General features: G+C 43.1%; 1 protein-coding gene across 2 annotated transcripts in view; it reads right to left on the minus strand.

The window, feature by feature from the left end:
- The window catches only part of LOC144683467 (striatin-interacting protein 1 homolog), a 119,103-nt gene that overhangs the window by 63,595 nt on the left and 31,190 nt on the right, over positions 1-24,318 (minus strand). For both annotated transcript variants that reach the window (XM_078546514.1, XM_078546515.1), the window contains exons 7-11: positions 13,397-13,503; positions 11,759-11,886; positions 10,957-11,139; positions 1,370-1,590; positions 414-479 (exon numbers count right to left, since the gene is read on the minus strand). In XM_078546514.1, the coding sequence (XP_078402640.1) occupies positions 414-479; positions 1,370-1,590; positions 10,957-11,139; positions 11,759-11,886; positions 13,397-13,503 (705 nt within the window). The remainder of the gene's footprint in view (positions 1-413; positions 480-1,369; positions 1,591-10,956; positions 11,140-11,758; positions 11,887-13,396; positions 13,504-24,318) is intronic.

The following is a 24,318-nucleotide window of genomic DNA, read 5'->3' on the forward strand; positions in this document are numbered from 1 at the left end:
AATTTGCACCCAATTACTATATAACTGACTTGATTGCTGGATGCTTATGCTAGGTGCATGAAATGAAATACACTCATTTTGGAAACTCTACCTTCCCTTGCCTTCATGAGCACAAAACATCTTAAAAAAACATCTGAAAAAATAATAAGAATGTAAAAATTCTACAACACTTCTTAGATACAGGTGTGAACAGTTAAGAGTGGAAAGTCTGAACACCTGGTCAGTGATGTAGCTCTTGAGGAACACTGCCAGAAATAAGTGGGACTTAGGGACATATGTCCAGTCATTGCACTGTAACCACAATTTACTTCATCAGCTGCCAGGTAAAATTTGTTTCCATCTATAAAAACTTAAAAACACACTGAAAATCAAAAGGAATGATTGACAATGGGACAAGAGAATTGGATACTCACTTTCCTAAAGTATAACCGATGAACTTGCTCCTACTGGATTCTAAAAACATTTCAATGTCTTTTTCTCTGTGGGGATAAAAGTTCTGTATCATCATGGGGGAAAAAACTAACAGAAGGATGCTAAGAATTTTGGCACAAACTTTACAAAATTAAATGATTTAAAATTCCACTGAAGATATCAGTGAGCAAAAATTAAAACCGTTATTGTTTTCTTTTTTGTAAATATGCACAAGTTTTTCATTATCATTTTATCAATATAATTCCAATGCTCCCTGTAAGCTACACGCGTGCGGCTGCACATCTAACATGAGAGGTGCTATGCAGGCCATTCATAAATTGCCCCCTTTAAATATCACCTCTGTGGGGCCAAACAAAAAATGTATTGCAAATTTAAATGAAAATACCTTGTACAATGAAAAAAACTGAGGAGAAATTGCTGGATCCTCCATCATCTCCAGCTCACAATATTGCTGGCAGCTTTATGCTGCACTGCTCGGAAGAAAAGCGAGGTGCAGGGAGGATTTATGCCCCTATCCACTGATTCTTTCATAAGCTCATGTCAATGAGAGTATGATCAGGCTTGGAGGGGACTCTCTTCACAGCTGAGAAACCTGATGACAATCAGACTGGCAATTCTGCACTCGTCAGCTGCGGTTCCCTTTCCCCCTCATTTTAAATGGAATGAAAATCAAAGGTTGGCAAGTGCAGAAGTGAAAAATCCTGGCCTTAGTATACAGGTTCACATATTAAACATACATTGTGAGTGTAAAAGGCAGGGGGGTAATCAGCATTTCCAGAAAGCAAAAAGAAGAGGGGAACAAACTGCTAAGTTATTTTTAGCAATACCATTAATTGCTGGACAGTAATTTATCTAAGTCAGAAAAACAAAATAAATTAAGAATGCATATCTAGTCCAGTCAGACCCATTTAACAAATAATTAGCAGAAACTCCTCACCTTACTTTTGGTGCCCAAGGCAGTCCCTTTGGGAGTGATAATCGTTCAGTGGTTGGATGTGGGATTGGTGGTGGTAAAACCTCTTCCCTTTCCAAAGAAAACGGTTCTGCCTCAATAGAGTTATCATTATCGTCATTCTCATCATCATCCTCACGAGGATCGTCTGTTTTGTATGGATCTTTCTCATTATAAGCATCCAAGTTATCCTGTTTCATAAGTGCCTGCGTTGGAAAATACAAAAACAAAATTAATTTTATGAATAGGAAAACATCAGTAGGTACGACAGCCTGTTAACACTTTGTCAAGCGATCGGTTTATGCCCTCCATCCCTTTTCAGCAAAAAATATTCAATTACCTCAAACTTATGGTTTACTTTTCTGGTAGCTTATTCCATCCTTGTTACCATTTCCGCCTGGCTTCTCTTCTCACCCCCAATAGCCTTTGCAACTTCTATTTCCAGATATTTGAACCTTCATAATCTTACATATGACATAAAGTGTTAACTATGGCTCAGTTGACCTTACAGAGATAATGTTTCCTCTTGTGGGGAACAGCATAACTAGAGGCCATCAATATACAAGAAGAAATCACCAAGGAAGTATTATTTTTTTAAATTCATTATTTCATGGGATGTCACAAGGCCAGAATTTATTGCCCTTCCCTAATTGCCCTTGAGGTGGTGGTGTTGAACTACTTTCTTGAAACACTGCATGCCATGTGGTGTAGGAACACCCAGCGCTTCTAGGCAGGGAGTTTTTTTTAATTCATTCACAGGGTGTGGGCTTCACTGGCTGGGTCAGCATTTATTGCCCCATCCCTAATTGCCCTTGAGAAGGTGGTGGTGAACTGCCTTCTTGAACCACTGCAGTCCATGTGGTGTAGGTACACCCACAGTGCTGTTAGGAAGGGAGTTTCAGGATTTTCACCCATCGACAGTGAAGGAATGGCGATATATTTACAAATCAGGACGGTGAGTGACTTGGAGGGGAACTTACAGATGGCGGTATTCCCATCTATCTGCTGCCCTTGTCCTTCTAGATGGTAGTGGTTGTGGGTTTGGAAGGTGCTGTTGAAGGAGCCTTGGTGAATTCCTGCAATGCACCTTGGTGCACACTGCTGCTAATGTGCATCAGTGGTGGAGGGAGTGAATGTTTGTGGATATTGTGCCAATTAAGCAGACTCTTTTGTCCTGGATAGTGTCCAGCTTCTTCTGTGTTGTGGGAGCTGCACTCATCCAGGCAAGTGGGGAGTATTCCATCACACTCCTGACCTGTAGGTGATGGACACGCTTCGGGAAGTCAGGAGGTGGGATATTAGTCGCACGATTCCCAGCCTCTAACCTGCTCTTGTAGCCATTGTGTTTATATGTCTAGTCCAGTTCAGTTTCTGGTCAACAGTAACCCCCAGGATGTTGATAGTGGGAGATTCAATGATGGTAAAGCCATTGAACATCAAGGCACGATGGTTGGATTCCCTCTTGTTGGAGATGGTCATTGCCTGACACTTGTGTGGAGCGAATGCTACTTGCCACTTGTCAGCCCAAGCCTGGATATTGTCCAGGTCTTGCTGCATTTGGACATGGGCTGCTTCAGTATCTGAGGAGTCGTGAATGGTGCTGAAAATCATGCAATCATCAGCGAACATCCCCACTTCTGAACTTATGATGGAAGGAAGGTCATTGATGAAGCAGCTCAAGATGGTTGGGCTGAGGACACTACTCCCGAGGAACTCCTGCAGTGATGTCTTGGAGCGGGGATGACTGACCTCCAAGACCCACAACCATCTTCCTTTGTGCTAGGTATGACACCAGCCAGTCGAGAGTTTTCCCCAATTCCCATTGACTCCACTTTTGCTAATGCTCCTTGATGCCACACTCAGTCAAATGCTGCCTTGATGTCAAAGGCAGCCACTCTCACCTCACCTTGGGAGTTCAGCTCTTTTGTTCATGTTTGAACCAATGAGCTCAGGAGCGAAGTGGCCCTGGCAGAACACAACTGAGCATCAGCAAGCAGGTTATTGCTAAGCAAGTACCACTTGATAGCACTGTTGATGACCCCTTCCATTACTTTACTGATGATCGAGAGTAGACTGATGGGGCGGTGATTGGCCAGGTTGGATTTGTCCTGCTTTTTGTGTACAGGACATACCTGGGCAATTTGCCACATAGCCGGGTAGACACCAGTGTCGTAGCTGTACTGGAACAGCCAGGCTAGGGGCACGGCAAATTCTAGAGCACAAGTCTTCAGTACTATTGTCACAATATTGTCAGGGCCCATAACCTTTGCAGCATCCAGTGCCTTCGTCCATTTCTTGATATCACATGGAGTGAATTGAATTGGCTGAAGACTGGCATCTGTGATGCTGGGAACCTCCGGAGTAGGCCGAGATGGATCATCCACTCAGCATTTCTGGCTGAAGATTGTAGCAATGCTTCAGCCTTATCTTTTACACTGATGTGCTGGGCTCCTACATCATTGAGGATGGGGATATTTGTGGAGCCGCCTCCTCCTCCAGTGAGTTGTTTAATTGTCCACCACCATTCACAACTGGATGTGGCATGTTTGCAGAGTTTAGATCTGATCCGTTGGTTGTGGCATCACTCAGCCCTGTCTATCGCTTACAGCTTATGCTGTTTGACACGCAAGTAGTCCTATGTTATAGCTTCACCAGGTTGACCTCATTTTTAGCTATGCCTGGTGCTGCTCCTGGCATGCCCTCCTGCAATCTTCATTGAACCAGAGTTGATCCCCTGGCTTGATGGTAATGGTAGAGTGTAGGATATGCCGGGCGATGAAGTTACAGGGTTGTGTTCAAGTACAATTCTGCTGATGGCCAACTGCGCCTCATGGATGCCCAGTCTTGAGTTGCTAGATCTGTTCGAAATCTACCCTATTTAGCACAGTGGTAGTGCCACACAACACGATGAAGGGTATCCTCAATGTGAAAGTGGGACTTCGTCTCGACTGTGCAGTGATCACTCCAAGACTGTCATGGACAGATGCATCTGCAGTAGACAGGTTGGTAAGGGTGAGGCCAAGTATGTTTTTCCCTCTTGTTGGTTCCCTCACCACCTGCCGCAGACCCAGTCGAGCAGCTATGTCATTTAGGACTCAGCCAGCTCAGTCAGTGAGCCACTCTTGGTGATGGACATTGAAGTCCCCCACCTGGAGTACATTCTGCGCCCTTGCCACCCTCAGTGCTTCCTCCAAGTGGTGTTCAACATGGAGGAGCACTGATTCATCAGCTGAGGGAGGGTGGTACATGGTAATCAGCAGGATTGTCAGTAATCACATTGCCCATGTTTGACCTAATGCCATGAGACTTCATGGGGGCCGGAGTTGGTGTTGAGGGCTCCTAGGGCAACTCCCAACTGTATGCCACTCTCCTGCCGCCTCTGCTGGGTCTGTCCTGCTGGTGGAACAGGACGTACCCAGGGATGGTGATAGTGGTGTCTGGGACATTATCTGTGAGGTATGATTCCGTAAGGATGATTATGTCAGGCTGTTGCTTAACTAGACTGTGAGATAGCTCTCCTAATTTTGGCACAAGCCCCCAGATGTTAGTAAGGAGGACTTTGCAGGGTCGACAGGGCTGAGATTGCCATTGTTGTTTCTGGTGCCCAGGTCGATACTGGGTGGTCCGTCCAGTTTCATTCCTTTTTTGTGACTTTGTAGTGGTTTGTTACAACTGAGTGGCTCGCTGGGCCCTTTCAGAGGGCATTTTAAGAGTCAACCACATTGCTGTGGGTCTGGAGTCACGTGTAGGCCAGACGAGATAAGGACGACAGATTTCCTTCCCTGAAGGACATTGGTGAACCAGATGGGTTTTTAGAACAATCAACAACTGTTCCATGGTCACTGTTAGACTTTTAATTCCAGGTTTTTTTTACTGAATTCGAATTCCACCATCTGCCGTGACGGAACTCAAACCCAGGTTGCCAGAGCATTACCCTGGGTCTCTGGATTACTAGTCCAGCAACAACACCACTACGCCATTGCCTACCCTGGCAGGGAGTTCCAGGCTTTTGACCCAGCGACATTTAAGAAATGGTGATATAGTTCCAAGTCAGAGCGGTGTGGGGTTGGAGGGGAATTTGCAGGTTGTGGTGTTCCCATGCATCTGCTGCCCTTGTCATTCTAGGTAGTAGGAGTTGCGGATCTGGCAGATGCTGTTGAAGCAGCCTTGATCGGTTGCTGCAGTGCATCTTGTAGATGGCACATAATGCTGCCATGTGCATTGATTGTGTTTAAGATGTTGGATGGGGTGCCAATCAAGCAGGCTGCTTTATCCTGGATGGTGTTGAGCTTCTTGTGTTGTTGGAGCTACACTCATCCAGGCAAGGGGAGGGCATTCCATCACATTCCTGACTTGTGCCTTTGGGAAATTACTTTACTCAAAGGGTTATGAATCTCTGAAATTGTTTGCCCCAGAAGGTTGTGGGTGCTCCATTATTGAACACATTTAAGGCTGGGATAGACAGATTTTTGATCTCAGGGATTCAAGGGATATGGGGAACAGAGAGGAAAGTGGAGTTGAAGCCCCAGGTCAGCCATGATTGTACTGAATGGGGGAGCAGGCTCGACAGGCCATATGTTATACACCTGCTATTTCTTGTGTTCTTCTAGATGGTGGACAGGCTTTGGGGAATCCAGAGGCAAGTTACACCTCTGGATTCCCAGGCACTGACATGCTCTTGTGGCCACGGTATTTATATGATTGAAGTGAATGGTTAAGATACATTTAACGGGAAACTTGGTCAAAATATTTTTTGAGAGCTCTTTTTGAGATTATCTTGAGTTTTTGAGTTTCAGGGGCTATTTTTTGTTTTTTTTAGTTGCTCCTTTCTCATTTTCACAAGGAGTTCAGGATACTAGTTTTCTTTAGTTCCTTGGTATTTTCTCTCAAATTTGGATTCTAAATACAATTCCAAATTTACCACACTAAACTAAGATCAGATTCATCTCAAACACCAACTATTTGACGCAATGAAATAGAAATCGCAGTGATATAGAGAAACTCTATTAAGAAACAGTAAATTTATAGAACAAGTTTAACATAAGGAATGAGATTTGATGTTGTAATCTAATCAAGAATTTCAATAATAAGATAACTAAGTTTCACTCAACTTAGATAAATGTTTCCTCACATGCAGGATAAATAACATCCTTGCAACTCAATTCTGGGTTATAACACCTTGTTAGAAATATCATTTCAAAGTACCGAGTAGCTGAACAGAATTTAATAAAACAGAACCACATGATAATGCTCTACTACCTCTCTCCACCAAAGTGGGAGGAAAACACAGAGCCTGGGCTGCTGCTCACCAGTGCCGGCTGCTCCCAAGGTGAAAACCTACCCCAGTTGAAGCCAGGCCCAGGCACAGTTAAAGACGGACCCCCAGTGCCCAAAGCCTAGGCCTAGTGAGCCTCTGACGCTAGGGGAATGAATGCAGAACACAGAGTGGAGACCGCAGCGGCTCTTCCCTGACAGGCAGTGGCCCCTGAGGTTAGTATCTGGCCAAAGCCAAGGCCTTTTCCTCCAGAGTCAGTCTCCAGTTCCCCATTTGCTGCATCCACCAGCTACTATGCAGTGTGCAAGAGTCACTTTGCCAAGCAAGTTGAGGCCAGAGTCCCCACCTACCAGACTGCCATCAAGATCCTGGAGCTGCCTGCCAACATGGCCCAGGACAACAAGACGACCTGCATAATTGCCCGCCATTTCCAGCTTGCTTTTTAAAAAATTCATTCATGGGACGTGGAATTCGCTGACTGGGCCAGCATTTATTGCCCATCCCTAGTTGCCCTTGAGAAGGTAGTGGTGAGCTGCCTTCTTGAACCACTACAGTCCATGTGGTGTAGGTACACCCAGAGTGCTGTTAGGAAGGGAGTTCCAGGGTTTTCACCCAGCAACAGTGAAAGAATGGTGAGAAAGTTCCAAGTCAGGGTGGTGAGTGACTTGGAGGGGAACTGCCAGGTGGTGGTGTTCCCATGTGTCTGCTGCCCTTGTCCTTCTAGATGGTAGTGGTCGTGTGCTTGGAAGGTGCTGTTGAAGGAGCCTTGGTGAATTTCTGCAGTGCATCTTGTAGATGGTGCACACTGCTGCGATTGTGCGTCAGTGGTGGAGAGAGTGAATATTTGTGGATGTGGTGCCAATCAAGCAGGGCTGCTTTGTCCTGGATGGTGTCAAGCTTCTTTAGTGTTGTAGCAGTTGCACTCATGCAGGCAAGTGGGGAGTATTCCAACACACTCCTGACTTGTGCCTTGTAGATGATAGACAGGCTTTTGGGTGTCAGGTGAGTTTTGCAACCACAGGGAGCTCAATAAGCTGCTGGGTGGGCTCACCATTGCCCAGGGTGGGTTGGGAGGGAGGGGGGGGGGGGGGGGGGGGTGGCTGACATCCAGGCCATGCTGCTCTCCAAGAAAACTGGAAACACCCACAAGGTAAAGGACGAGATCAGATCAAAAAGGAAGGGAGGGGACCTGTGGTTGGATGAACTGGAGCAGCAATACTGGAGGGGCAGAATCTGAGATTGGTAGAGCAGCTCCCCACAGATTCTGTCTCCTGCGCTCATTGCTCCTCCAAACAAAATACATGAGGGCAACCTTTCTTGAATTTTTCACTCCCATTATTGAGTTTTCAGGGGCTATTTGCGAGGTTTCCATGCCGAATTTGCCTGCCACCCACTCCCCCCATCTATTTTGAACCCTGTTAGGCAATCCTATGAAGGACAAGGAAATAAATTACTACAATGGTAGATTTAGTTGAGAAAGATGAGAGGAGGGTCAAGTGGAGCATAAACACCAGCATGGACTGGTTGGGCCAAACAGCCATATACCCTATGTAATCCTAAGTAATATATTTCCTTGCATCGCCAGCCTTTTATTGTCTCAATGAGGGTATGAGGCACGAGTTGGCAATGATGGATTGGGAAACCTTACTAAAAGGATTGACGGTGGACAGGCAATGGCTAATATTTAAGGAATGTATGCACGAATTACAGCAATTATTCATTTCTGTCTGGCACAAAAATAAAACAGGAAAGGTGGCTCAACCATAGCTTACAAAAGAAATTAGGGATAGTATTAGATCCAAAGAGGAGACATAGAAAATTGCCAGAAAAAGCAGCAAACCTGAGGATTGGGAGTTTAGAGTTCAGCAAAAGTGGACAAAAACGTTGATCAAGAAGGGGAAAACGGAATTTGAGAGTAAACTTGCAGAGAACATAAAAACTGACTGTAAAAGCTTCTGTGAATATGTGCAGTGAAAAAGATTAGCAAAGACAAAGGTAGGCCCCTTACAGTCAGAAACGGGGGAAATTAGAATGGGGAACAAATAAATGACAGAAGAATTGAACACATATTTTGGTTGCCTTCACAAAAGAGAACACACAATTTCCCAGAAATGTTCGGGAACCAAGGGTCTAGTGAAAGGGAGGAATTGAAGAAAATCAGTATTAGTAAAATAATGGTGCTAGAGAAATTAATGGGGTTAAAGGCTGAAAAGTCCCCAGGGCCTGATAATCTACATCCCAGAGAACTAAAGGAAGTGGCTCTGGAAATATTGGATGCATCGGTGGTCATCTTTCAAAATTCTATTGACTCTGGAGCAATTCCTGCAGATTGGAGTGTGGCAAATGTAACCCCACTATTTAAAAAAGGAGGGAAAGAAAAAACAGAGAATTACAGACCAGTTAAACTAACACCAGTCGTGGGGAAAATGCTACAGTCTATTATAAAAGGCGTGGCAACAGAACACTTGGAAAGCATTAACAGGATTAGACGAAGTCAGCATGGGTTTATGAAAGGGAAATCATGCTTAACTAATCTACTGGAGGTTTTTTTGAGGATGTTAACCAGTAGAATAGATAAGGGAGAACCAGTGGATGTGGTGTATTTGGATTTCAAGGCAGTTTATGATAAGGTCCCACATAAGAAGCTAGTGGGCAAAATTAACGCGCACGGGATTGGGGGTAATATACTGGCATGGATTGAGAATTGGCTGGCAGACTGGAAACAGAGTGTGGGAATAAATGGGTCTTTTTCCGGGTGGCAGGCGGAGACTAGTAGTGTACTGCAGGGATCAGTGCTTGGGCTCCAGCTATTCATGATATAAATGACTTAGATGAGGAAACCAAATGCAATATTTCCAAGTTTGCTGACGACACAAAACTGGGCAGGGTTGTGAGGAGGATGCAAGGAGGCTTCAGGGCGATTTAGACAAGTTGTGTGTGTGGGCAAACACATGGCAAATGCACTGTATCGTGGATAAATGTGAAGCTATACGCTTCGGTGTGAAAAACAGAAAGGCAGAGTATTATTTAAATGATGACATATTGGGAAATGTGAATGTACAAAGGAATCTGGGTGTCCTTGTTGAACTCAATATTCAGTCCGGAAGGCTGTAAAGTGCCTAGTCGGAAGATGAGGTGCTGTTCCTCCAGTTTGCGTTGAGCTTCACTGGAACAATGCAGCAAGCCAAGGACGGACACGTGGGCATGAGAGCAGGGTGGAGTGTTGAAATGGCAAGCAACAGGGAGGTCTGGGTAATGCTTGCGGACAGACCGAAGGTGTTCTGCAAAGCGGTCACCCAGTCTGCGTCTGGTCTCTCCAAGGTAGAGGAAACCGCACTGGGAGCAACGAATAAGTTGAAGGAAATGCAAGTGAAATGCTGCTTCACTTGAAAGGAGTGCTTGGGCCCTTGGACGGTGAGGAGAGGGGAAGTAAAGGGGCAGGTGTTGCACCTTCTGCGGTTGCATGGGAAGGTGCCATGGGAGGGGGTTGAGGTGTAGGGGGTGATGGAGGAGTGGACCAGGGTGTCCCGGAGGGAACGATCCTTGCGGAATGCCGCCAGGGGGGGTGAAGGGAAGATGTGTTTGGTGGTGGCATCATGCTGGAGTTGGCAGAAATGGAGGAGAATGATCCTTTGAATGCAGAGGCTGGTGGGGTGATAAGTGAGGACAAGGGGGAGACCCTATCATGTTTCTGGGAGGGAGAAGAAGGTGTGAGGGCGGATGCGCAGGAGTTGAGGGCCCTGTCAACCACCGTGGGTGGAAAACATTATTTTTAAGTGTATTTCCATCCATTGTTTTACCTCTACCTTTTAGCCTATTTCGATCCCTTCCCCCCACCCCATCCCCACCAGGGCTATCTGTACCTTTCTCCTCTTAATTAGCACATTCCTTTAGATAATATCACCACCTTCAACACCTCTTTGTCCTTTTATCTGTGACATCTTTTGCTTATCTCCATCTATCACTGGCCCTCTATCCAGCTCTTCTTGACCCACCCCCTCCCTTAAACCAGCTTATATTTCACCTCTCTTCTATTTTTACTTAGTTCTGTGGAAGGGTCATTCGGACTTGAAACATTAACTGTGCTCCTATCCGCAGATGCTGCCAGACCTGTTGAATTTTTCCAGGTATTTTTGTTTTTGTTAAGAATTTTGCCAGTGTATGTGTTTTACTGTGACAAAGCAATCTAGTTGCAAATCAGCTAACTGAAGCACAAATTCAGGAACTGGTGCCGGTACTGGTACGGCCACAACATCAGTGACCAGTGACTGATTCAGTGAATGCACGTCACTCTCACCTTGTGTTCTCTGCGAGCCCTTTTCTGCTGCTGCTCTATTAGGTCAGAAGCAGATGCTGGTGGTGAGGCAGCTCTCATGTTACGGATCACTTTGATGCTGTCTTCAGGAAGCGGTGGCAGTCCAAGGGCCTCACGTTTCTTCACTTTAAGAACCTGCAAGTCTTCAAAGCCTCCCAGTGACAGCTATTAAAGAGACAAGTAAAACTTCCTGTTAAGGAAGGGTCTCACCTGAAATATTACTAAAACACTGAAATGCAAACAGAAGCTTACATCAACGCTTGCTGACTTAGGAATTTTAAGCATGAGGAAAGTGAACCCTCACAGAGAGTTTAGATTTTGAAGCATTTTAAAAACCTATGAACGTTAATCTTGGTATCAGTTCAACAATCACTGCTATGACTCTGAAACCTTACTGCAGTGATCATTCTTCACGCATGCGCCAAAGCAGGATGCTCAACTTTCGAGGGCAGCACAGATGCCTCCAGTCCAGCACCCACCTGCCAGACACTTTTCAGTAGGAATCGTCAGACAGCAAGCAGGAGCAAGAATCATCAGCATTCTCCCACTGCAGCTCAGGGTACCGTGGCAAATTTTAATGCCCTTGCTAGTTGAAGAAACTAACTAAAAGCAAACAATGGATCAAAGTCAGGACCTTTCTCTGACTTTACACAACAGACTTTCCACTCAGCTAAGCCACTGCAAAAGTTGTAAATTTTTACTTTTAAATGTGGAGGGTGAATCAACCTCTTTAAACAATAAATATTCGTGACCAAAAAGAACCTCTCAATTCATTGATACTCACCAATACAGTTTTCCAAAGCAATAACAGAACCTTCTTCATGGGGAAATGAGGAGCGTGGCCACTACAGAATTTGGTCACCATCCCAAATAGCATGACTGAAAATGGTTCATTGTTGTACAGCGATACACCTAAGAGAAAAAAGAAAGGGGATGTATAGTACATGCAAGTGGACAAATATTTGAGGGAATTTTTTAATGAGACAGGTAGATTGGGAGTGTGGTGGAGATCAGACTTTTAAAGAAATAGTAAAAATTTTGGAATTGCGTTATTTAAAAAAAAGAGCAATGGATCCATGTAACTTTTATGTCTGAGACAGCAGATTGTTGGTCGGCACTGCCTAGCACTTCACTAAAACACCAAGGAATAGATTAACTTATGATTCATCCAGCTGTAGCTTGTGAAATTTTCTGCATGCAAACCAATTTCCAGCTTTCCCAAAGTTAAATGGGTTAAATGGACAAAAATTATTCCATGGCACTATCACAAAGAAGAACAGGGAGACCTCAAGGTCAGTTTCCACATGATCCATGATCACTCTGCACCCATCATTACCAAAAATCCAGACTTGGATGAGCTATAATTTCCTCTAACTAAACACTAGAAGCACATCATATTTCTATGACATTTGGCTTAAGATCACAAATATCACACCGTTGCCATAATTCTATCCACAGCCAAGCCGTAGACAGAACCCTTGCTGCAACCTTGATGTTCTGTTCGAACCAGAGTCTTCTGATTCTGCATCTACTCTAGATCTTCGCGAGCATAAAGGTCACCTAGTTTCATCTCTGAAACATCACCCATTCGTGGAAGACCAATGGAATTTTGGCATTGAAGTCCACAAATCACTAAAAGCTTCTGAGGAAGACAAAGACTTACGGAATGTTGGCCCTCTTCAAGGGCTGAAATACAAAAGAATGTTATGCTTAAGTTGTAACATGAGGATATGCAGATCTTGGATGGGCTACAATCTATATTCACAAAATGAAACTGTGACTCAAGAGTAAAATTATGAGGACATACTGCATAAATTTGACTTCTATTCCATTGAGTTTAGAAGTTTAAAGAGTGATCCAATTGAGGTGTCTAAAATTATCAAAGGATTTGATAAAGTAGAAAGAAAAGAAATAATTTCTTCCAGTGAGTGGACAAATGGGCATAATCTTAAAATAAAAGATAGACCATTTAAGAGTGAAATAAGGCAGCACTTGTCCACAGAGGACAGTAGAAATTAGAAATCCTCACCCCAAAAAGCTGTTGGTGCTGACGGTGGGAGCTGGGGGGGTTAGATTAAACTTTCAAGACCAAGTGACAGAATTTTATTAGGCAAAAGGTATTAAAGGGTATAGACCTAAGGCAGGGAAATGAAATTGAAGCAAAGATCATTCATAATCTAAATGAAAAGCAGAACAGACTCCTAAATTCCACCTCTGCACTACCTCTGTCCAACTGTTACTGAAACCCTCATTATGCTTTAGTTACCTTAAGATTCAGCTATGTCAATGCTCTCAAGTAAGATGGAATTGGTAACACATGGAAGCAAATAGCTAAGGGATTGTGATATATCATGCATCAAAAACATAATTTACTTTTGTTTCATCTTATGATCCATAAATCAGACAGAACATATTGCCACACCTAGGTCTGTTCTGAAGGTCTCCCTCATGGCCCTCCACTCCAGATTATCCTCGTCCATTTCCTGACGGATTGTCTCCACCATCAAGTACATTATGTTCAGCAGCACTCTGAGAAACAGGAATATAGAGTAAACAAGGGAACACTGGTTGACCATCAGTATGTTTAATCAGTACCACTACTAAGTTTATAGTGAAAATAACTGAGTGAGAAAATGTCAGTTTGTTTTGCACTTGAAATTTCATCGTGCAATTGTAGACATGAGCCCTTCTCTCTTGGAGCTCTATTCCACAAATTGCAATGTGTAGAAGTGGGAGGGTGGAAGCAGAACGTACAATCTGTGCCAGTGTCAGCCATGGCTCAATGGTCGCATGCTCGCCTGCATATGAAAGTTTCAGGTTCACTGCGGGACTGGAGTACAAAAATCTACTGCAAAACTAAGGGACAGCTTCACTGCCGGAGGTGCTGTCTTACAGATGAGATATCAAAGCAAAATTTTTAATATGTTATTATCTATGTTATGACCGGGATGGGAGAAGTGCAGTTTCTCGAGCCCCACTACTCCATAGATCACACCGTAAGCGTAAACGTTTAATTCATTCACCAAAACGGCCAATTGTTTACCTTCGCTGCTGCTAGACCCAGAATGACAGAGACTTTAACCAGACTTCTTTCAATAAACTCAGAATAATTGATTTATGAAGCAAAACCTTTTTTTAAAAAAACAAGTTGCAAAACTGGTTAACATGCAATTTGGAATCTGGAAGTGTAACAGTTTACCCCTTTTAAAATCCCAACACATAGACACTTACAAAAAACCCAAGGACAACACAAATAAGGTCTCTGCAGAGGTTGTGTCACTTCTTGAAAAAGGGTAAAATTCGAAAAGGTTTCGACACTGTCAATTTAGTGTTCCTGCAGGCAAAGACGGAGCGATGGTCACAGTAGTTGTCTAGAAGTCCTTTCCAAAGGATATTCAGTGAAACGCTGTTGTTATTAACTCTCACCTGCTGTAGTTTCACAGGCTTTCAAATATATGCGAGTTATACTGAGGTAAGAATTTTTCTGACTGAAGGTGAACACCCATTCTGGACTGAGGCAATACAGGGGGAGAGAGGGAGAAAGGAGCAATCTTCCTTCACAGTTTGCTCCCAGATACCCAAAGAATTCAAAAAATGCTTTTAATGCCTTTCACGTCTAAATTTCTCAAACAAAATGAAGAATGCCTCCACATCCCATTCCTCAAACTCTAGAAGAGCTTGTAGAAACTTAAAAATCGCTGTACTGGGCTCCAGGCTGGGGGTAATTTTTCCATCATCAGAACTCCCCACCCCCCCCCAGCATCTGGGGCCTCTTTTTAAATTCCAACCTTTTAAGCTGATATTCCCACTCTTGTTCCTGCTCTCTTTCCTCCCTTGCTAACCTCTCTTTCTGGAGGTCAAGATCAAGCTTCTTCATTTTCATTTTCTCTGCTCTTTCTTTTTCCTTTCTAATTCAATTTTTCTCATCTCTCTTTCTCCTCCAAGTCAAGGTTTTTCAGTTCCTTTCTTTTTTCAAGTTCAAGCTTCTGCTTTTCTCTATCCCCTTCTATCTCAAATTGCCTCATTTGCAACTGAATCCTAGCTGGCTCTAGCTATGATACACCAATTTTAGGAGTTTCCTCTTTTAATTCTAAACGCTGGGTAATTACTTTAATCATATCATTCTTATGAAATCCTGCTTTTATTTCTACCTTCACTGTATCTGCTATCTCTATTAGTCAAGGATTTCAAATAATCTACTGTTACATTTTCTACTCCCAGAAAAGTCTTAGCAACTTCCAAAGCCATTTTGGTTTACTGGTGTATAAGAAACTTTGTAACTGTCCTTTTATCCTTTACAATTAGTATTAATCCGCATCCAATCATCCGTTGTCTGCATTTCAAAATCCCACAAGAGCGCTCAGTCTTCACAGGTGGAACAGCAAAGCGACAGCATCAACACCTTTTCAAATTTTTTAGAAAGTGTTGCCTTATGCCAACCTCTGCAGGAACCTTATTTGTCTTGTCCTTTGTTTTGTGTGTGTTTGTGTGTATGTTGGGATTTTGAAAGGGGTAAATAGTTACAATTTGTAATCTGGAAGTGTGTTACCCATGTTTTGCAACTTGTTTTAAAAAACAAGTTTTGCTTCATAATAAATCAATTATTTTGAGTTTATTGAAAGAAGCCTAGTTAAAGTCTCTTTTATTCTGGGTCCAACCATAGTGAAGGTAAACAATTAGTCATTTTGAAGAGTGAAATAAACATTTGCACTTATGATGCGCCCTGTTGAGTAATGGGGCTATGTGGATGTGCACTCCTCCCATCCCAGTCATAACACAGATGAGAAATTAAAGCTTGGCCCCATCTACCCTAATTAAAAACAGGAAATGCTGGAAAAACTCAGCAGGTCTGGCAGCATCTTTGGAGAGAGAAACTGATGCTGCCAGGCCTGCTAAGTTTTTCCAGCATTTCATGTTTTTATTTCAGATTTCCAGCATCTGCAGTATTTTGCTTTTGCCCCCATTTACGCTCATGTTGATATAAAAAATCCCATTACACTATTTCAAAGAAAAGCAGGGGAATTATCCCCAGCGTCCTGGCTAATGTTTATCTCCCAAGCAACATCACAAAAATAAATAATTTTTTATTCATTCATGGGATGTGGGCGTCGCTGACTCCCTATTTGCCCTCGAGAAGGCGGTAGCTAGCTGCCTTCTTGAACCGCTGCAGTCCATGCATTGTAGGTTCCAGGCATTTAAGAGTCAACCACATTGCTGTGGAGTTACATGTAGGCCAGACCAGGTAAGGACAGATTTCCTTCCCTAAAAGGACATTCCCAGAAGTGAACCAGATGGGTTTTATAACAATCGAAAAATGCTTCCTGCTAATCATTAGACTTTGAATTCCAGATTTTTATTGAATTTTCAAATCCACCATCTGCCGTAGTGGGATTCGAACCTGGGCCCCCAGAGCACTACCTGGATCACTGGATTACTAGTCCAGTGACAATACCACTACTCCACTGCCTTCCCTTTATCTGGTCATTATCACACTTTGTTTATGAGGTCTTGCTGCACACAAATTAGCTGTGCTTCCTACTTTACAACAGCGCTACACTTCAAACATATTTCATTAACTGTAGAGCTCTGAGGCATCTGGTGGTCATGAAGGGTGCTAAATAAATGCAAGCCTTTTCTTTACTGTTGCACCCGAATAGTCCACCAACATTTTCTGACTATTCCTAATTTCCACGTACGCTGATCCTACTTCTTGATCTTCTGAAACCAGGTCTCTTCTCACTCATATCCTTCATGATCAAAGCTATCCCACCTCCTTTGCCATTCTGTCTTTCTGAAATATTGCACACCCAGGAATATTTATTCCCTAACCTTGCTCACCTTGTAAACATGTCTCTGTAATGGCGATTAAATCCAAACCATTTACCTCTTTTTGTGCCACGAGTTCATCAATCTTATTTGCAGATTCAAATAAAAAAAATCAATAATTTAATACTTTTACTATTATTCCCTGCATTGACCTTATTCGCTGATACACAATTAATGTTAAACATTCTGTCCCTTCCTGTCCCACTGCTTATCTTTACCCACATCACTACACTTGTTCCATTGCTTCGACCTCTCTCCCTTTAGATTTCTAAATCTCCTTTCACCTGAACCCTCCCACGTTAGATTAAAGCCCTGTCCAGAGCCCTAGTTATATGACTGCCGAGGACACTGGTTCCAGATCGATTTAAGTGGAGTCCATCCCAATGGAATAGCTCCCTCTTCCCCAATTAATTGTCAGTGTCCCAAGAATCTTAACCCCTTGTTCCCACACAACTCTGAGCCACACATTTAATTCTCTAATCTGCTTGACCCTATGCCAACTGGCACATGGCTCAGGTAACAATCCAGAGATGATTACCTTTGATGTTTTGCATTTTAATTTGAACCCTAGCTCCTCAAACTCTCTTGGCAGAACATCATTCCTGGTTCTAACTCTGTTCTTAGTTCCCATGTAGACCACGAGAACTGGATCCTCCCACTCCAAGTTGCTCTCCAGCAAAGAGGAAACGCCCTTAACCCTGCTAAATGGCAGGCAACACAACCTTCAAAGCTCCCAGTTGCAGCCGCAGAGAACAGTATCTGTCCCCCTGACTATACAGTCTATCACTACCACATTCTTTTTGTTTCCCCCACTTGAATGGCATCCTGCACCATGCTACAATGATCAGTCCGCTCATCCATCCTACAGTTCTTTTCCTCATCTACACAAGCAGAAAGCACTTTGTACGTGTTTATACAAAGCCAGAAGCTAAGGCTCCTACATCTCTATATGCTGGTTCCACTCGCAGTCACACTCTCCTGTCCAAGACCATTGACCGACTCGAAGGCTCTAACCCAAGATGTGCGACTGCCCCCTGTAACATAGTATCCAGGTAACTTTCCCCCTTCCTGGTGCTCGCAATGCCAGCAACTCAGGCTCCAGCTCAGCAGCCCTGAACCAAAGTTGTGCAAGTTGTAGACACTTATTGGAAGAATGGTTGGCCACAAGTGCACCTCATTCCACAAATTTGCACATGATGCAGTCACAACACATTACTAGCCTTACCATGTCTGTCTAACTTTATATGTTTAATTAGTCAATGAATTATTAATTTACACAGCTAAAGTAATAGAAAGTTACTGTCTGCTAGCTTGGAGATAAGGAAGATGACTCACCAGCTACTGGAGGCTGAAAACTGGGAGAAATGGGAGCACATAGAAACATAGAAAATAGGAGTAGGCCATTCTGCCCTTCGAGCCTGCTCCACCATTCATTATGATCAAGGCTGATCATCCAACTCATAGCCTGCTCCCGCTTTCTCCCCATATCCTTTGATCCCTTTCGCCCCAAGAGCTATATCTAACTCCTCCTTGAAAACATACAATGTTTTGGCCTCAACTACTTTCTGTGGTAGCGAATTCCACAGGCTCACCACTCTCTGCGTGAAGAAATTTCTCCTCATCTCAGTCCTAAATGGTCTACCCCATATCCTCAGACTGTGACCCCTGGTTCTGGACTCCCCCACCATCGGGAACATCCTTCCTGCATCTACCCTGTCTAGTCCTGTTAGAATTTTATAGGTTTCTATGAGATCCCCCCCCCCATTCTTCTGAACTCCAGCGAATATAATCCTAACCGACTCAATCTCTCCTCATATGTCAGACGCGCCATCCCAGGAATCAGTCTGGTAAACCTTCGCTGCATTCCCTCTATAGCAAGAACATTCTTCCTCAGATAAGGAGACCAAAACTGCACACAATATTCCAGGTGTGGTCTCGCCAAAGCCCTGTATAATTGCAGCAAGGCATCCCTACTCCTGTTCTCGAATCCTCTCGCTATGAAGGCCAACAAAACATTTGCCTTCTTTACCGCCTGCTGCACCTTCAGCGACTGGTGCACGAGGACACCCAAGTCTCGTTGCACATTCCCCTCTATCAATTTATAGCCATTCAGATAATAATCTGCCTTCCTGTTTTTGCTACCAAAGTGGATAACCTCACATTTATCCATATTATACTGCATCTGCCATGCATTTGCCCACTCACTCAGCTTGTCCAAATCACACTAAAGTATCTCTGCATCCTCCTCACAGCTCACCCTCCCACCCAGCTTTGTGTCATCTGCAAATTTGGAGATATTACATTTAGTTCCCTCATCTAAATCATTAATATATATTGTGAATAGCTGGGGTCCCAGCACCAATCCCAGCGGTACCCCACTAGTCACTGCCTGCCATTCAGAAAAAGACCCGTTTATTCCTACTCTTTGTTTCCTGTCTGCCAATTAGTTTTCCAACCATCTCAATGCCCTACCCCCAATCCCTTGCGCTTTAATTTTACACGCTAATCTCTTATGTGGGACTTTGTCGAAAGCCTTCTGAAAGTCCAAATAAACCACATCCACTGGCTCCCCCTCATCAACTCTACTGGTTACATTCTCAAAAAATTCCAGTAGATTTATTAAGCATGATTTCCCTTTCGTAAATCCATGCTGACCCTGTCCGATTCTGCCACTGTTTTCCAAGTGCTCAACTATTAAATCTTTTATAATGGACTCTAGAATTTTCCCCACTACCGACGTCAGGCTGACTGGTCTATAATTCCCTGTTTTCTCTCTACCTCTCTTTTCAAATAGTGGGGTTACATTAACTACCCTCCAATCTGTAGGAACTGTTCCAGAGTCTATAGAATCTCGGAAGATGACCACCAATGCATCCACTATTTCTAGGGCCACTTCCTTAAGTACTCTGGGATGGAGATTATCAGGCCCTGGGGATTTATCGGCCTTCAATCCCATCAGTTTCTCCAACACCATTTCCCTACTAACACTGATTTAATTCAGTTCCTCCCTCTCACTAAACCCTGTTATCCCCAACATTTCTGGTATGTGCCTTCCCCCCTAGCACTGAATTCCCACATAAACTAAACTCCTGATTTTGCATTCAGTCTATTTCGTACTGAGTCTTCATCTCCTTTCCATGCATCCCCTTACCACTGTAAATCTGCCAGGACCTGGTCCTGCTATGCTGATATGAATACGTCATGCACATGCACCTGGAGCACTGACAATAAAAATAGCAGCATTTCTAATGGAAGAATCATTCCGCCAGTCTGTCTCTTCCTGTGACATCCACAATGGAAAAGTGTTACAGGCATGTAGCTCACACCCCAGTTCTGGTACAATTTCTTACATGGAAATGGAAGGAGACACAAGGTCCTGTGCCATATTTCCTGAGGCCTACCTCATTTACACTGCCAGTGCACCCTCCCAGACCCAAGTAGTTTTGCCCCACGGTGTCACGAATGCCGAACCTTTCAAGATGATGCTTTAAAATGCCCCCTTTAACTTAAAGTAAGAAGGGTACAGTGAAAATGGGGGAAGGGGAGAAGAGGGTAAATCCCTGATAAACTCAATTCAGAAAAATGCCCATGTGATCTGGTTGCCATAGGGAGAGAAGCTCGGGTAGAAACCCACTGAGGTAGGGTGGCAGCTTTATACTATCTCTCAGAACTTGGGATAACTGCTATTTGAGATGAACGAACAAAGAAGCTACTGCTGTGGAAATAAAAACAGAAAATGCTGAAAAAACTCAGCAGGTCTGATAACTGTTTAGCTGCCCACAGATGCTAATGTTTCAAGTCCATATGACCCTTCTTCAGAGCTCTGGAGGGTCATAAGGACTTGAAACTTTAACTCTGTTTCTCTCTCCACAGATGCTGTCAGACCTGCTGAGTTTTTCCAGTATTTTCTGTTTTTATTTCAGATTTCCAGCATCCATAGTATTTTGCTTTTTTAAAATTCATTCATGGGATGTGGGCTTCGCTGGCTGGGCCAGCATTTATTGCCATCCCTAATTGCCCTTGAGAAGGTGGTGGTGAGCTGCCTTCTCAAACTGCTGTAGTGCATGTGGTGTAGGTGCACCCACAGTGCTGCTCGGAAGGGAGTTCCAGGATTTTGATCCAGTAACAGTGAAGGAACAGCGATATATTTCCAAGTCAGGATGGTGAGTGACTTGGAGGGGAACTTCCAGGTAGTGATGTTCCCATCTATCTGCTGCCCTTGTCCTTCTAGATGGTACTGGCCGTGGGTTTGGAAAGTGCCATCTTAGTACTATGGAAAAGCAGGGGTAACTGTTTTGTATTACTGACGAAGCAAGATGCTTTTAAGAGTTTGTTTTCTGTTCAAAAGAAAGGGAACAGAACAGGCGAGGCTCTTGAAGATTTAAGAAACAGTGAGTCAGCTAGGTGTGCCTTGCTGATGATAATCATATCCAGGAAAACATGGGTGGAGTGAAACGGCTGTTGAAGGACACAAAGGTTTGACCTGGTGCGGTGGGGAGAAATGAACCTCTGCTGGACACAGTCATTCCCAGTCACTCCACAGCTGGGAATGACTGTGGAGCTCTTCCTTCAATGCTACATATCTGCCAGAAGCGTGTAAAAGGGTTTCATAAGGCAGTTAATGCATAAGTACCTTTTGATAAGTTTGATGTATTGGTTGCCTGTTAATCAGTGTTTGATCCAAGTTGATTTTAGTATTTTTTTGCTACAGTAAAAGTCTTAAAACATGAAATCTTGTCCTTCAGTTCTTTCCATCATTGGAAAATTCATCTCTTTTTAAAAGTTATCTGTCTTTACAGGGATCATAGCAATGGTCTTTCAAACTTCTCTTCCATCAGCAAAGAACATTTTAAATGTGCAACATGGGGCTGATGTTATAGAGCTGTCATTGATGGTGTGAGTAGTTTAAATTAAGTATCATACAGGAATGGTATTAGCTTAATATTGAAATGCATTGGCTTAAGTTGGGATTTTCAATATAAAAACCAATAATTATAATCAAATTGATAAAAGTACGCCAGACCATTGATCCTGAGGAATTCAAGGCCTTTTTCAAATTCCTCAAGCCATCACGTTTTCTTGATTTTGATTCTATAAGCCTTCTTTCAGAGAAAGTTTCCTTTTCTGCTTGTTCTGTGCAGTCCGAGACTTCACAGTCCGACACTGTCAAATCATTTTCCCTTCCTTGTAGACTCATCTTGACCTACTCAAACTTTTACTTCAGGATTTATCTTATAATTTAAAAACTTATTAGGATGTGGGTGACACTGACAAAGGAGCATTTGCTACACATCCCTCCATGTTCTGGCCAACCACAATGTGAACTGGAATCATCTGTTGGCCAGGTCAAGTAGAGATGGTTGCAGTTCCTGAAGGACAATAGTGAGCTAATTTTGTTTTTATGACATGGTCACTTTTTCTAGTGCTAAGCTGCAAGTTATCAGATTTATGAAATTCAATTTAACAACTCATCATGTTTTGATTTCTGGGTTGCTAGTCTAATAATAATGCATCAGGAGACTTCTTTTCAACCTCAGTGATGTCCTGCACTGTGGCCCTTCACCTATTCCTGGTGATGGTCCTGCATTGTTAATATGGGCCCTTCATCTTACCCTGGGTGATCTCCTGCACTATGATACTGGGCTCTTCTCATACCCTGGGTGATGGCCTACACTGTGGTCCTTGGTCTACCCTTGCTGATTCACCTACACTGTGGCCCTTGGCCTACTCTTGGTGATGCCATTGCACAATAGCCCTTCATTTACCCCAAGTGATAGTGTTACACCTAGTTGAAGGACCAAGTTTTATAGCAAGAAAGGTTTAGTTATACATTAACATTCATTTTCACGAACTCAAGATGGTACCAATAAACTTGCAGAATAGACATCATTGACAAATGAATTTCAATACGGATAGTGAGAGATATTAGAAAAGTTAGATCACAAATTACTTGGAAAATCGAATCCAAATGGGGTTGAGGAGAAAAGGGATCTAAAAGTACAACACAAACCACAGAGTAATGAGGCAGATCAATAAAACTATTAAAAAAGCAAACCAAGCACTAGGATTTATTTCTAGAGGAACAGGATTGAAAAGCAGAGAAATTGTGTTTAAATATGTATGTATTGAACTTCTATTAAACCAAACCGGAGTAGTGTGTGCAGTTCCGGGCACCATGTTATAAAAAAAAGATATAGAGATACCTGAGAAGGTGCAAAAGAAATTTACAAGGTTGATACAAGAACTTATTAGGAAAGGATGAGCAGCTAAGGTCTTTTTTCGCTTGAAAAGAGAAGGCGGAGGAGCAATCTAATAGAGGTTTATGACATTATGATAGGTTGTAGTGGAGAAGACACAAAGATATTTGTGGGAAAGAGCAAATCTAGGGGCATAAAATAGTAACCAAAAAAATCAAATAGGGAATTCAGATGAAACTTTTTTATGCATTGAGTGGTGAGAATTTTTTTCTTTATTCTTTCATGAGATGTTGGTGTCGCTCGCAAAGCCAGTATTTTTGCCCATCCTAATTGCCCTTGAGCAGAGTGGCATGCCACACCATTTCAGAGGGCAGTTAAGAGTCAACTAGATGGGTTTTTACAACAATCGATGATAGCTTCATGGTCACCATTATACAGATTAGCTTTACATTCCAGATTTATTAACTGAATTCAAATTCTACCAGCTGCTGTAGTGCGATTTCAAACCATGTCCCCAAAGAATTAGCTGGGTCTCTGGATTACTAGTCCATCGACTTTATCATTACGCCACCGTCTCCCCATGTGGAACTCACTATCACATGGAATGGATGAGGCAAACAGGTTAGATACATTTAAGACCAAGCTAGAAAAGCAATTGAGAAGGGGATAGAAGGCTTTGCTGATACAGTTAGATGAGGAAAGCTGAAACAAAAGCAAAGACTACAGAAATTGGTATTTTTGTCAGGGAAAAGGATAACAGATTATTTTCCAAAGGTATAGAAGACGGTAAATGAAATAGAAAATGTAAATCCAGAAAATTCCTTCAAACTAAATCTTAAAAATAGGAGGAGGAATGCAGCTTCAGGTCAGCAGGAACCATAGATAACTTATGATGCAGAAAGAGGCCATTCAGCCCATTGTGTTTTCGCCAGCCAAAAACAGAGAAAAAAAGAAATTAACCGCTCATTTTAATCCCACTTTCCAGCACCTGGTCCGTAGCCTTGCAGGTTACAGCACTTCAGACGCAGATCCAGGTACCTTTTAAATGAGTTGAACATTTCAGCCTCAACCACCAACTTAGGCACTGAATTCCAGACACCCACCACCCTCTGGGTGAAAAAATTTTTCCTCATGTCCCCTCTAATCCTTCTACTTATCACCTTCAATCTATGCCCCCCCTGGTAATTGACCCCTCAGCTAGGGGAAAACAAGTCTTTCCTGTCTACCCTTTCTAGGCCCTCAATTTTGTATACCTTTTGTCACCCCTTAGCCTCCTCTGTTCTAAGGAAAACAACACTTGCCTGTCCAATCTTTCCTCATA

This window comes from Cetorhinus maximus, chromosome 8 (assembly GCF_964194155.1).
Source record: "Cetorhinus maximus chromosome 8, sCetMax3.hap1.1, whole genome shotgun sequence".
Taxonomy (NCBI): domain Eukaryota; kingdom Metazoa; phylum Chordata; class Chondrichthyes; order Lamniformes; family Cetorhinidae; genus Cetorhinus; species Cetorhinus maximus.